This window comes from Prionailurus bengalensis, chromosome B3, assembly GCF_016509475.1.
Source record: "Prionailurus bengalensis isolate Pbe53 chromosome B3, Fcat_Pben_1.1_paternal_pri, whole genome shotgun sequence".
Lineage (NCBI taxonomy): Eukaryota > Metazoa > Chordata > Mammalia > Carnivora > Felidae > Prionailurus > Prionailurus bengalensis.
In genome coordinates, this window is record NC_057355.1 from 43135665 (window position 1) to 43149197 (window position 13533).

Consider the following 13533-nt stretch of genomic DNA (forward strand, 5'->3'; position numbering starts at 1 on the left):
CTGTCTTAAAAGCAGGAACTAAGAGAATGTAAGAATTTTAATAATGAAATTAACATAGGGTGGTTTGTTGGTAACATAGTTTTCTAAATTGTCCCCAAAAGGCAGGTTCTTTTTTTTTTTTTTTTTCCAAAAAAAAGCCTGAAAGTTTCTGATCTTTTCTGTGTCTTACTTGTTTTGTCTGTATATTTTAAACCAGTATTCTGAAATTTTTTCCAAGTTTTACTAGAAATATAATCCGTAGCATTTTCACATTATCAAGCCAGTACTTAAACATTAGTTTATATTAGCCTCCTGTAAAGTGGGAAATAATGTAACTTTAATATTCTAATTATATATTTATTCCTTTCTCAAATACTGAGACATACTCTTTTTGCCCTTGATGTTCTTTGGAGAAAAACTATGCTGCTCCCTAACCAGGGGCTCCATTGAATACATACTGGATACTTCTGAGCTCTTTGTGTTTCCTAGAGATGAATAAATGAGGAAAGAGTGCTATCATGCAACCAGCTTTTCTAGTTTGCAAATTTAGTGTTTGGGGTAGCTGTCCAATAGGCAAGGGTAAAGCCATCATCTGTTTGGTAACCTGTTCTTCCCAGCATGTGTGAGGATATGTGGCAACTATCACTGCAGACACTTGATAAACACTGGCTGATTTGAATTGGATTGAATACTTTTGGACTCAAATTATATAGGATGATCTTTGGAGATAAATTTGTTCAGGAAGGTTTTATTTTGTAAACTAATGTAAAGAGATTGACCTTTAAATTTTGTGGGACCACATTAATGTGTTTTGTTAATTCCTTTTAGTAGTCATTCATTTATTTTTCTGCTACTGTATTATAATTATAAAATAATCTGTAATTGCTTAAAAACATGAATCTTGCTATAGAGATTAGGAGACTATGTCCTAGTTCCTAATTAGCTGATTAGACCCCAGTTAACGTTGACCTGTTTTCTGTTCAGATTAAAAACTCAAAGGTGAAACAAAGACTATTAAGGTGTATAGGAAATTTTTCATCTTTTAAATTATTTTTGCAAGAATAAAATAATGTGTATATTTTTTAGAATGATTGATAAAAGGAATGATCAAGATGACAACAGTTCTATGATTGATATAAGTTACAAACAAAGCAAAAATGGAAGTCATGTTGATGCTGTTCTTGACAAGCTGTATGTATGTGCCAGCGTGGAGTTTCTGATGACTGTGGCAGATTTCTTTATCAAAGCTGTGTCTCAGAATTCAGAAAATATGGCAAAAGAAGCACAGATTCCACTACGACAGACAGCCACAGCAAAAATCAAGATGGAGAAAGGTTAGTAGAATTTATCTGTTGTAGATGACAGCTTGTCGTATATTTTAACAAAGATTACAAGAAAAAAGATGAATGGACAATTCAAGAAAGTAAAATACTCTTTCCAATTTAAATATATGCTGTGGAAAACTTTTAGTAAGCATAAATTTTTAAGAGGTAGAATAGAAATATATTGGATTAGGGGCTAGGAAACCCCTGTTCTGGTTCCAACTCTGCCATTAACATTTCTTTACTTACCCAAAAATAGAGGAGTTAATCTGGGTCTTTGGTTGGGAGACTGTCTTATAGAAAGGCAGTCTTTTATTCAGAGAAAATATATGGAAGAATTATATCCATTGAAGCAATTGAACAGATAGAGGCAGAAGGTGATACCGGACCACCCAGCATGATGCCCCTGGACATCACCGTAAACACCTTAAACTAAGGGGAGTGTGTGCAAATGTCTGGTCTTGATGTACACCGAAGTCACTTCCCTGCTCTATAAATTACTCTAGCATTACCAAGTAGATCAGTGATTTTCTTTGTTAAATTATAATTGTCTCAGGTCAGGCATTTATCTTTCTAATGCATAATTCAGCAAGATTGGAAAATACCATTCACTGGCAAGGTCAGAATTTTATTTTTTCATTTACCTTTCCTAAACAGTAATTATATATCTCTATATTCATATACATAGTTAATGTATTAATCCTATAGATTGTAGGACACTGATTATGTGTTTTATAGTGAAGTCAGAGTCAACTTTATCAGAGTCTCTTATCCTCTTCCTGTTATTACCCTCTCCTGTTTTCCCCTCCTGTCTCTGCAATGTAACATAAAACACATTCATGTGTTCATATGTGCACACACCTTAATTCAGACAAAACCAACTTCAAAACGAGATTATTCTTGCTAGGTCAAAGTGGAAATGATGTTGTGTCAGAGATCAGATTGCATTATCCCGCACAATCAGCATTTGTTAATAATTTATCATTAGTATTAGTCAACTACGGTTAATTCTGCCATATCCCATATAGCAAGATATTAGAAACAACCTAGCAACTTATAGATAGTATATACTCAAGTGACAAGATATATTTTGTGACATATTTTTTGGTTGCTTTTTTTGTTTTTTCAGATGACTCTGTAAGACCAAATATGACTTTAAAGGCCAAGATCACAGATCCAGAAGTGGTATTTGTTGCCAATCTGACAAAGGCCGATGCTCCTGCTCTGACAGCCTCATTCCAGTGTAACCTGTCTATGTCAACCTCCAAACTTGAACAGATGATGGAAGCTTCTGTGAGAGATCTTAAAGTCCTTGCTTGCCCTTTTCTCAGAGAAAAAAGAGGAAGAAACATTACTACAGTAAGAATTGCCTTATATTCTAAGCACGGATTGAAGATTGGCAGAAATGGTGGATTCGTAGAATCCTAGAATGTGAGAGCTCTGTAAGACTTCAGAGATTATTTACTACAAATTTGAGGTTTAAAGTTAAGGTTGAGTTCCGAAGATGTTAAATGATTCAGCCATGCTGCCATTGGCAGAACTGGGAGCTGCCTTTAAACTTTTTCCTTTAATTGTACCATCTTTTGTGGAACAGTAGGTGAATTGTAGTACAAATCAGCATTGAAGTCACGTGACCAAAGAGATTGTTTTTGCTGTATTAAAAGTTAACTTCATGGGCACCAGGGTGGCTCAGTTGGTTAAGCGTCTGACTTCACCTCAGGTCATGATCTCACAGTTCGTGAGTTCAAGCCCAGCATCGGGCTCTGTGCTGACAGTTCAGAGCCTAGAGCCTGCTTCGGATTCTGTGTCTCCCTCTCTCTCTCTGCCCCTCCCCTGCTGTGCTCTGTCTGTCTGTCTCTCTCTCTCTCTCTCAAACATTAAAAAAAAAAGTTAACTTCAGTTATGTGTTCAAGTTATTGTTTAAAAAATATTTTAGTTAATTGATTGCCATACCAATAAGTTTTAAATGTTAAATTGAGAATTTTACATTAAAGAGGATTTATTGTATTATATGACTCATTTGCAGTATTAAATTAGGAAAATTTATGACCAAGTGGCTTACATAAAGAAATGCAACATGAGACTTAGTCTGTACTTTATCATGAAGCATTCTTGAGCAGGATCATCTTTTGGCATGTCACAGAAAGCTTATAAATAATTGATTACTCCAGGAAAAACTTTTCCTAATTTTTTTTTTTAAATGTAAGTAATACAATACTAATTCCTCCATTCAGTTGAGGTGTAAGGTTAGTTTACTTATTCAGTTGAGGTGTAAGGTTAGTTTACTTATTTCTTTAATGATATATATATATATGTATATATATGTTATATATATGTATATATATGTTATATATATGTTATATATATATATAGTATAAGTAAATTTATTTACAAATATAAGCTTAATAGTTTTAAGTAAGTCATTGGGTTTACAGATTGGAAATTTGTTTTTATAAGCACCTTATATGATATTCAAGACTGACTTCGTGTTCATCATAGGGAAACTGTTCATTTACGTACCTTACCACAGTCTTTTTCTCATGTGTTAACAAAACTTTATTTTTTTAATGTTTATTTATTTTAGAGAGACTGAGAGGGAGGGACAGAGAGAGAGAGAGAGAGAGAAAGAGAGAGAGAGAGAGAGAGAATGCATGTGCATGCATATATGGGGGAGGGGCAGGGAGAGGGAGAGACATAGACTCTGAGGCAGGCTCCAGGCTTTGAGCTGTCAGCACAGAGCCTGATGCAGGGCTCAAACCCATGAACTTTGAGATTATGACCGGAGTCGAAGTTGGACACTTAACTGACTGAGCCATCCAGCTACCCCAGAACTCTTTGTTTAAAATAACAATTTCAAGTTATTTAGTTGTCATAAAAACTAATAATTAACAATTTCATTTCCTCATGTACTTCTTTGTGAATGTAAGACTTTATCATAGTCTTCACCTCATTTTTATGGGTATTTTAAAGGCATATTTTACAAAGGGTATCGTTTGAAAGATATTTTAGTGAAAGCAGACATTTTATTTTTTTTAATGTTTATGTATTTATTTTGAGAGAGAGAGAAAGAGAGAGAGAGAGAGAGAGAATGAGCAGGGGAGGGGCAGAGAGAGAAGAAGAGAGAATACCAAGAAAGCTCCACACTGTCAGAGCAGAGCCCTATAGGGGGCTCGATCTCATGAACCATAAGATCATGACCTGAGCTAAAATCAAGAGTCAGGTGCTTGACCAACTGAGCCACCCAGGTGTTTTGAAAGGAAACATTTTAAACTTGTATTAGTAACTGTACATCCTTACTTAAGAATTGACATAAAGGAGTTGATCAGAACTGCTTACAGTCCTTTGACAATGTATGCAGATTTGTCATAATTAAGAGCCCTCACAAGAAAAATTCTCACCTAATTTCATTTGTCTTTTGCTTTTGGCATAAGGTATCATTAAAGATCTCAAGTTAAGGGCCCCTGAGTTGCTTAGTTCATTAAGCATCCATCTCTTGGGCTCGGCTCAGGTTATAGTCTCGTGGTTTGTGAGTTTGAGCCCCAAGTTGGGTTCTGAGCTGACTTTGTGGAACCTGCTTGGGATTCTGTCTCTCTTTCTGCCCCTCCCCCTCTGATGCTCATGCGTGCTCGCTCACACACACACACACACACACACACACTCTAACAAAAATAAATACATATTTTAAAAAAAGATGTCCAGTTAAGTAAGACATTTCTGGTGTGTATTATCTACGTATACCTAACAGATTTTAACTAAGGAAATGTGAATTTTATTTATTTGTTACTAGGTCTTACAGCCTTGTTCTTTATTTATGGAAAAATGTATGTGGGCTTCAGGAAAACAAAATATAAGCATTATGGTTGAAGAATTTATAATTAAGGTCAGTGCCTATCATATTATTTGGGTAAAAATTCTTGTTTCTAGCAAAATCTTTTGATGTCTCTTCTAACTAGAACATTATGCTACTTACATTACATATTCAAACAGTAAATACTGCTAATATTAAAAGACATTTTTCTTTAAAGCAAATTTTTTTCTATCTTTTTATAACGAGAGTACTTTTAAATATCTATAAATGATTGAGATAGTTTTTATCCGTTATGTTTGCTTTTTGTGTGTTGGGGAGATTGGGTTTGGGAGACAGCAGAGATGGGATGGGAAGAGAAGAAAGTTGGGATGGAAAAGTGAAGTTGCCTTTATTTGTAGTAAGTTATTTTAGGCTTTTATTCAGGTATAATGTGAATTTAATAATTACATAATTAAATGTTTTATCTGGCTTTTAAATTTTTGTAATGACAGATGTATGCTAGAAATAAGTTATTAGGATTTGCTTTTTATTAATCTCTTATATTTGAAGTATTGGAAAAACAATCTCTGTTCTCCCATAGCATTTGTATTGTTTAGGTATGACCTCATAATTGGTTATAAATGAAAGGCAGAGAATAATACTTCCCCGAATCTCTTTTTCTGTCTGTCCAAAGGACACAATATTGAGGTGGTTGATAGCAGTTTTACTATACCATAACCGATAGTGATTAAACCAAGGCTCAAACTAATGTCATTTGAGTTACCATATAAATAACAGTGCAATTTTCTCTCAATATTTTAAAATGCTCAGTAGTTTTAGATTGAATTTTGTTAACAGATTTACTTTTTGAAGAACTTAAGGTGGTCATTCAGGGGGAAAGGTCTTGAATTTGCATGCACTTAGTCTAAGACAATAGGTTAAGGTACTGGGAATATTGTCTTTCCCTTTCTTTGTATATCAGTTTATTTGTTTATTCATTCAGCAAGCATTGTTTGAGCTCTTACTTTGTACGAAAAATGTCTATACAAGGCATTGGTGATACATAGTCCATATCTTCAAAGAACTTACTGATATATGTGAGAGAAAGAAGTAAATCAATGATTCTGGCTTTCAGAGCTGGAGGCCTGCACTGGTGCTTTTGGGAGCACAAGTAAGGGTCCTGTGATCAGACCACAACATCAGGGAAATCTCCCTTGAAGTGAAGCTACTTGAACTGAGTTTTGAAAAATCTGATGGAGGTTAGAAGCAGAGGGAGGCTGAGGGTTATCAAGACAGAACTGACAATATGCACAAAAGTGAGGTATGAAAAACCTTTTAAGGACTTAGAGTGGTGATTCCAAGTGGTTGGAGAGAATGGTGCGGTGGAGTTGTATGATTGAGAGCTCTAATTAAAGGTGACATTAATAAGGCAAGGATGAAGAAGGGACTTAGTGGACAGGTAAGTTTGGGAAGAGGCTCATACTACTTCCTTCTTTGGGTGATGTAATCATATCATTTTAGCAAATTACATAAGTAGAGGTTGTGAGAACTGAACAGTAGAGGAACCCACTTATTTAACCCAGTATTGCTTACACTTTGGGAAACCCTGGTATCCCAAAGACTTTTGTGTCCTCAGCTAAAGAGAAATTTGAACTGCATCCTTAAAGTTAGGGGCAATTGAAGATTTTAGGCATAGGAATGGCCTGCCCAGATTTGAGTCTGAGGAAAAGAATGCTGGTGGAAATGTGGAGGGTAGACTCTGAGGGTCCAGTCAGCACTGGACATAGTAGGCATTATCAGTGTAGAACTAAGGTGCAAGGCTAGGAATGAGGAGGTGAGCAAAGATACTATACCAAGATAACAAGAGGTAGAGTTTGGAGAACTTAGGGGAGGTGGAAGGGGATCCATGGTGATTCTTAGGCTTTTTGTTTCAGTCAGAAAAATGAAAACCATGTATGTATATTTTGATGAGGATCATATACTTTGGTTTAGTTAATGCAATTGGTAGAAAAATAAAAAATTCAGTTATACTACATTTTTCTTTTCATATAACCCTATTTTATTATGAATTGGTCAATTTAACTTTAGGTTTTGACATTAACATATAATATTAAGTACTTAATTCCAATGTAGCCTGGGCAGAAATCATGGGTATGATGTTAGCTGACTTGACATATGGCTTTGTGTATTCTCTTTTGTTTTTCTTAGGTATTAATGTAATATGTTTAAATTTTTAACTTTTTTTAAAGTTTTGTGTTATATATTCTTCTCATTTAGAAATAATTTATTCTTAAAATTTTTCTGCTTTCTTTTTTAAAGATTTCACCCATAATTCTGAATACTGTGATGACGATCATGGCTGCTATGTCTCCAAAGACAAAAGAAGATGAATCCAAAGATATATCTAAGGAAACAGAAAATCTTTGGGGCATCAAATCTATTAGTGATTATAACTCTTGGTTTCTTGGTGTTGACATGGCAACAGAAATAACAGAAAATTTCAAAGACATTCACTGTCTATCTATAGAGGAAAATTGTGCTGTTGTTGTAGAGTCAGTTCAGGTTACCTTAGAATGTGGCCTTGGGCATCGAACTGTACCTTTATTACTGGCAGAGTCTAAGTTTTCGGGAAATATTAAAAATTGGACTTCCCTAATGGCTGCTACTGCTGACATGACATTAGAGGTATGACTACATCATTTAATACTTCCAGAGCCAACTTCTCAAAATTACACCTGCAGAATTAAGATGTGCACTTTTCTTGTTTGTGCATGGCCATAGCGTGTGTGTGTGTGTGCGTGTGTGTGTGTGTGTGTGTGTGTGTGTCTGAATAGATAATATATTCTAACATTTAACTTGTTGATGCATAATGTAGTATTATTTAGTTGGTTACTGTTTTTTAAAGACTTTTTGTTAAGTAATTTATTTATGGCAGTAAAGAGAGTAAAGGAAAATGTACCCTCTTTATAGCTATTCTTTGTGTCTTGAGGTATGTTGTTAAAATGATTGGCATATAACATTAATTGTGTAATATTTTTTCCTAATAATTATAGAAATATGTTGTTAAAGTTGAAAGACTCTGTTATTACAATTCTGTGCCTTTCCAGGTTCACTACTATAATGAAACCCATGCTGTTTGGGAGCCACTGATTGAGAGAGTGGAGGGGAAGAGACAATGGAATTTAAGGCTTGATGTAAGGAAACCATACGATATCTTTATATTGATGGCACTCAGCACATTCATTTATATTTTTTAGGTCAATGATTCTCAAGATTTGTGATCTAGGATTCTGGAGGCCCTTTTAAGGGGTTTGTGGGGTCAGAACTATTTTCATAATAATAGACATTATATATCATTTTTATTCTCATTCTCTTGTGAGCATACAATGAAATTTTCCAGAGACTGTGTGATATTGCATCAGAATGAATACTGAAGCAGAAATGAGAATCCTCTCATCTTAAGGCAGTCACTAGAGAGATTTGCAAATGCCCCTCTTTTTACTATTAAAGATAACTTTAATAGTTATATTTCATTAAAATATTATTCAACATATAATTGTTTTTAAATGAATATTTAACATTTTCTCAGTTTGGGTTTCTAATAGATTTCATAGTCATAGATCTGATCCATATAAATGAAGCTCTTTGAGATCATCAGTGATTTTAGGAGACCAAAACATTTGAGAAAACTTGAATTATAGTTCATGAATTCTTTGTGTGTTATCTCTTGATGGTATTTCTTGAGAGCACTTCAGAATCCTGGATACCAAAGGACATTTTTCTTGACTAAAAGGAACATGAATTATATACCCCTAACAAGTGACTACACTACAGTTCTCTGGTGTAGCCTGAAGTGTGTGGCACTGAAATTGACTCAGCAGATTCCTATTTTAAAACTGTGAAGCCACTTAACCTGTGTCCCAATTTCTTCTCAGTAAAGTAGAAGTAATATTTCTGATCTACCTGTCTCTGGCATAGACAGGCTAACAAATAGTTTTGTATATGGCCTTTGAGCTCTATTAGAACAAAAACTGTGGTGGAATCTGATGGCTGGTGAAAGCCTATCGTATTATGTGTAGGTGTTAACAGAATTCCACATTACCTCCAGTGAGGATCGGTTTAGACTTGAGGGTCATCTTCCATTACACCTCAACACATAAGGACCAATTAGTCAGGCGACACTGGGTAAATAGCTTCCTCTGGGGAATGCACAAGAAACAAATACTGTAACTGACCTGGAGCGCTTTTGTGACACAGTTCGAAACATTACCCCGTGCACTGACCACACACTGCAAAAAAGACTGCTGATCTGTGCTGTGTCTAAGCGAAGCACTGGTTGTTTTTGAAACTGAGACTTTTGACCAGCCTTAATATGAAGCGACCAGTTTAGGAGAGTTTAACACTTTGAGAGTTTTAAATTTTTGTTATTAAATGGCTAATAACTTAAATGTGTCACATTATTTATCCTCCTAGGTAAAGAAGAATCCAGTCCAAGATAAAAGTTTAATTCCAGGAGATGATTTTATTTTTCTTCCTGAGCCACAAACAGCAGTTCATATTTCTTCAGGAGACACAATGAATATAACCATATCCAAAAGTTGCCTGAATGTTTTCAACAATTTAGCCAAAGTATGTTTGGTTTTTTCTTGGAATATTTCAAATGGGATTTTAAAATGAAACATGTATGGATTATTTATGTTTGTCATCACAATTACTTTCTTAAAAATGTTTAATTTTGGAAAAAAATTGAATGTTGCAAAAATTTTATTGCGATGTTATGTTCCTTTTCAGGGTTTTTCAGAGGGCACTGCTTCTACTTTTGACTACTCTTTAAAAGATAGGGCTCCTTTTACAGTGAAAAATGCTGTAGGCATTCCCATTAAGGTGCAGCCCAATCATAATCTCAGAGTAATAGGCTCCCTTGAGAAAAGTGGTGTTTATGATGTTGATGCTGGTCAGCATTTGGAATTGGAATATGCCAGCATGGAACCTTCACGTCAAGGAAAATTATCTATGTTGAGCCGTCAGGAAAGCTCTTTCTTCACTCTCACCTTTGGTATGCTATATTTATTTTATATTCATCTTTGGAATTGTAGCTGTGTGGCTTATTTCTGTTAAAATGTAAAGATATTGCTGCAGATACCTTGGGAGGCAACATTTCTAAAGGCTTGAAACAAATAGTTGATAAGCTCTTATTTTCTTCCTCTAAACTTGAGACAATTAAATTTTAGAATTACCTTAGAAAATTAGATTATTTCTGTGCCCTTAAATAATGCCGTCTGTAGCATGCTTCAAAAAGGATGTGAGTCCATTGAGGAGAGGAAAATGAACTATATTCAGAAGTCATAAAATGTTGACAGTAATTATCACCATTACACAGAAAAGGTGATTAGTGCTCTATAGTTGAAAGAATAAGGAACAAGCTGAAATTTGTGTGATTTAAGAAATTTTTATTTTTATGTAGATTCCAAGTTAACATACAGTGTGATATTAGTTCCAGGTATGCAATATAGTGATTCATTACTTCCATATAGCACCTGCTGTTCACCACAAATGGCCTCCTTACTCCCCATCACCTATTTCACCCATCCCCCCACCCACCTCCCTTCTGGTAACCATCAGTTTGTTCTCCATAGGTAAGGGTCTGTTTCTTGATTTAAAACCCCAAGAGAAATTGTTTTGGGTCAAAACATTTTATAACTAGTTTCCTTTCTTTTTTTAATTTTATTCTTTTTTTATTTTAGTTTCTTTAGTTTCCTTTCTTTGTTGGTTCCTATGTCTCAGAAAAGCATTTTGATTAGTCGTCATGTTCAGCCATGAAGAATTCCTTTGTATTATTTTAAGGTGCTGATGAGTACTCTGTCTGAGAGAAATATAGGTAAATGGGTATTTGGAATGCTTCTCACTTATGCTCTGCCTTAGTACCTCATGGATATACAGAAGTTGCAAAAGTCCCTGTTGCCAGATCCGGACGGCGATTGTATAATGTACGGAATCCCAATGCCAGTCATTCTGACTCAGTCTTGGTACAGATTGATGCAACTGAAGGGAATAAAGTAATCACTCTTCGTTCTCCTCTGCAGGTAATCCATTAAAGTGAATTGTGTCCCTTGAAGTATAACAAGAAATCTTCAATCATTTGGGTGAATATAGGAATATGCTAAAACATTGAGCTAATACTGAGTATTCAGAAATACGTAATAGATTGAATTGGCTGCTATTTCCAATCTAACTTGTTTTTGTTCTAGTCTTCATTTTAAATGTCTGATTAAACAGTTTTGTTATTTGAAAGCCCATTTTTGTTGTGGCCTAGGTTGAAAATTAAGGAAGATTTTCACCTCTTTCTTTAAAGAGTTAGAACTGGGAGTGTTAATAATTATAAGTGGTTGCCAAATAAGATAACATTCCATTCTCTTTGTATATCACTTGGGATTGTATGTTTCAAGTATATCTGAAGGAATACTGGAATGATCTCCCCAGAAAAAGATTTTAGCATCTTAATCTTTTCTATGTTTAAGGCTTTATCCATTTTTCTTTTCCTGTGCATTATTACAGGTTTCATTATGTGGTCATCAAAAGAACATTTCTTCCTACTTAGAACATCAGATAAAAAAATTAAAGGATTTCAACTTTTGTCCATTGTTCTCTCTCAGTTTGCTGTTAGCTCTAGCCTATATCACATTGTAGTCCAGGAAAGAGAGTTGTAGTCCTTTTCCTTATACTTCCTTTGCTATCCTTTTCTGTTTTCACATGGTGCATTGAAAAGAGGTTGTAATGGGGAAAATATTATGGCTGAACTCCAAAGAGTAATACATATTATACACAACAGTGAACATCAGTGTAGAACGTGTGACCCTCTCAGAACTTTTCAACTGCCACTTAAACATCAAGTTTCTCATGTAAAGCACTTAAATATCCTAAAATTTTTCAATTATCCATAAAATATCTTCTAACACTGGGCTTGAAACTTTTAGATCTAAAAGTAACTGTGTGCAGCTCACATTTTTCTTTTGGCCATGTGTTATCTTTTTAAACAACTTGCATGTCTTTTTTATCCAACAGATTAAAAATCATTTCTCTATTGCATTCATTATCTATAAATCTGTTAAGAATGTTAAGCTGCTGGAGCCCATTGGAGTAGCCAGCCCTGAAGAGGAGTTCCATGTTCCTTTGGATTCATATAGGTACCTATTTCCTTGAAACTAATGCTTGGAAACTAATACAAAGTTTTAAAAGGTTCATACTATATATTTTAAAATATGAATTGGGATCTATATTCCAGGAAAAAACCTTATATTTTTATTATCTAAAGATGTGTAAAAGCCAGTTTTAAGACATCTAGAGAAATACATTTATGTAATCATTGATTTACCAGATGAAAAATGTCTTACTGTATAGTTGATGTTTTAGCACTTTCTGAAATTTATTTTTACTAGGTTGCCTTTATAATTGAAATGACTGTTTTTTTTTTGACTTGTCATTGCTTACACAGCATTTTGTTTTTGTTTTTGTTTTTGTTTTTTTCCCAGAAAGTTCCTCCCTGAGTTAGCTATGTGCCTTTGGGTGGGTTTCTTAACCTTTCGTAGCCTTGTTTTCCTCCTCTGTAAAAATAGGAATAAGTATTTACCTTGTAGAGTTACCAAGAAGATTTAGTGAGATTCTTAAGTTCTTGATAAAAGCTTTTTTCCCCAACTATGTTTCTTTTTTCTCTAGATGTCAATTATTTATTCAGCCAGCTGGTATCTTAGAGAATCGGTACAAAGAATCCACCACTTACATTTCTTGGAAGGAAGAACTTCACAGGAGCAGGGAAGTCAGATGCATGCTTCAGTGTCCGTCAGTAGAAGTCAACTTCTTACCTCTCATTGTCAATACAGTTGCTCTGCCTGATGAATTAAGCTATATATGTAGCCACGAGGAAGATTGGGATCCAGCTTACATTATCCATCTTTATCCTACCCTCACTTTGCGGAACCTTCTCCCATACTCTCTAAGATATTTACTTGAGGTATGTCTCTTGTATTTTGTTTGACCTTTATTATTGCAGAGTGATTTCTAGTTTTTTCACTATGTTTTTAGTTGAGGTATTTTTACATAGCATAATTGTAATGCTTTAATAATATTAATAATAGCAAAAACCGATACAGCATTTAGTATATGGCATACACTATACCATGTGCTTTACCTGTATTAACACATTTAATCCTTGCAGTAACCTTCTGGTGTAGGTACTATTATTAGACCCATTTTACAGAGGAACAAACTGAGTCACATAGGAATTAAGTGACAGGCCCAAGATCCCACAGCTAATAAGTTGTAGAGCTGGGATTTGAACCTAGGTAATTTGGCTTCTTGCTCCCTTCCACTGAGCTCTGCTGCATCTGCTATGAAATGAGAACCATATTAATCTCTTCCATTAGCTGATGGATAGAAAAAAGCCAGTGA

At 34.7% G+C, this 13533-nt stretch overlaps 1 protein-coding gene across 4 annotated transcripts in view; it reads left to right on the forward strand.

Moving 5' to 3' along the window:
* Positions 1-13533, forward strand: part of VPS13C (vacuolar protein sorting 13 homolog C) — a 209766-nt gene that overhangs the window by 134484 nt on the left and 61749 nt on the right. For all 4 annotated transcript variants that reach the window (XM_043555278.1, XM_043555280.1, XM_043555279.1 and 1 more), the window contains 10 exons: positions 1066-1313; positions 2431-2660; positions 5089-5181; positions 7408-7773; positions 8196-8282; positions 9562-9717; positions 9880-10144; positions 11011-11171; positions 12151-12272; positions 12802-13096. In XM_043555278.1, coding sequence (XP_043411213.1) covers positions 1066-1313; positions 2431-2660; positions 5089-5181; positions 7408-7773; positions 8196-8282; positions 9562-9717; positions 9880-10144; positions 11011-11171; positions 12151-12272; positions 12802-13096 — 2023 coding nt within the window. The remainder of the gene's footprint in view (positions 1-1065; positions 1314-2430; positions 2661-5088; positions 5182-7407; positions 7774-8195; positions 8283-9561; positions 9718-9879; positions 10145-11010; positions 11172-12150; positions 12273-12801; positions 13097-13533) is intronic.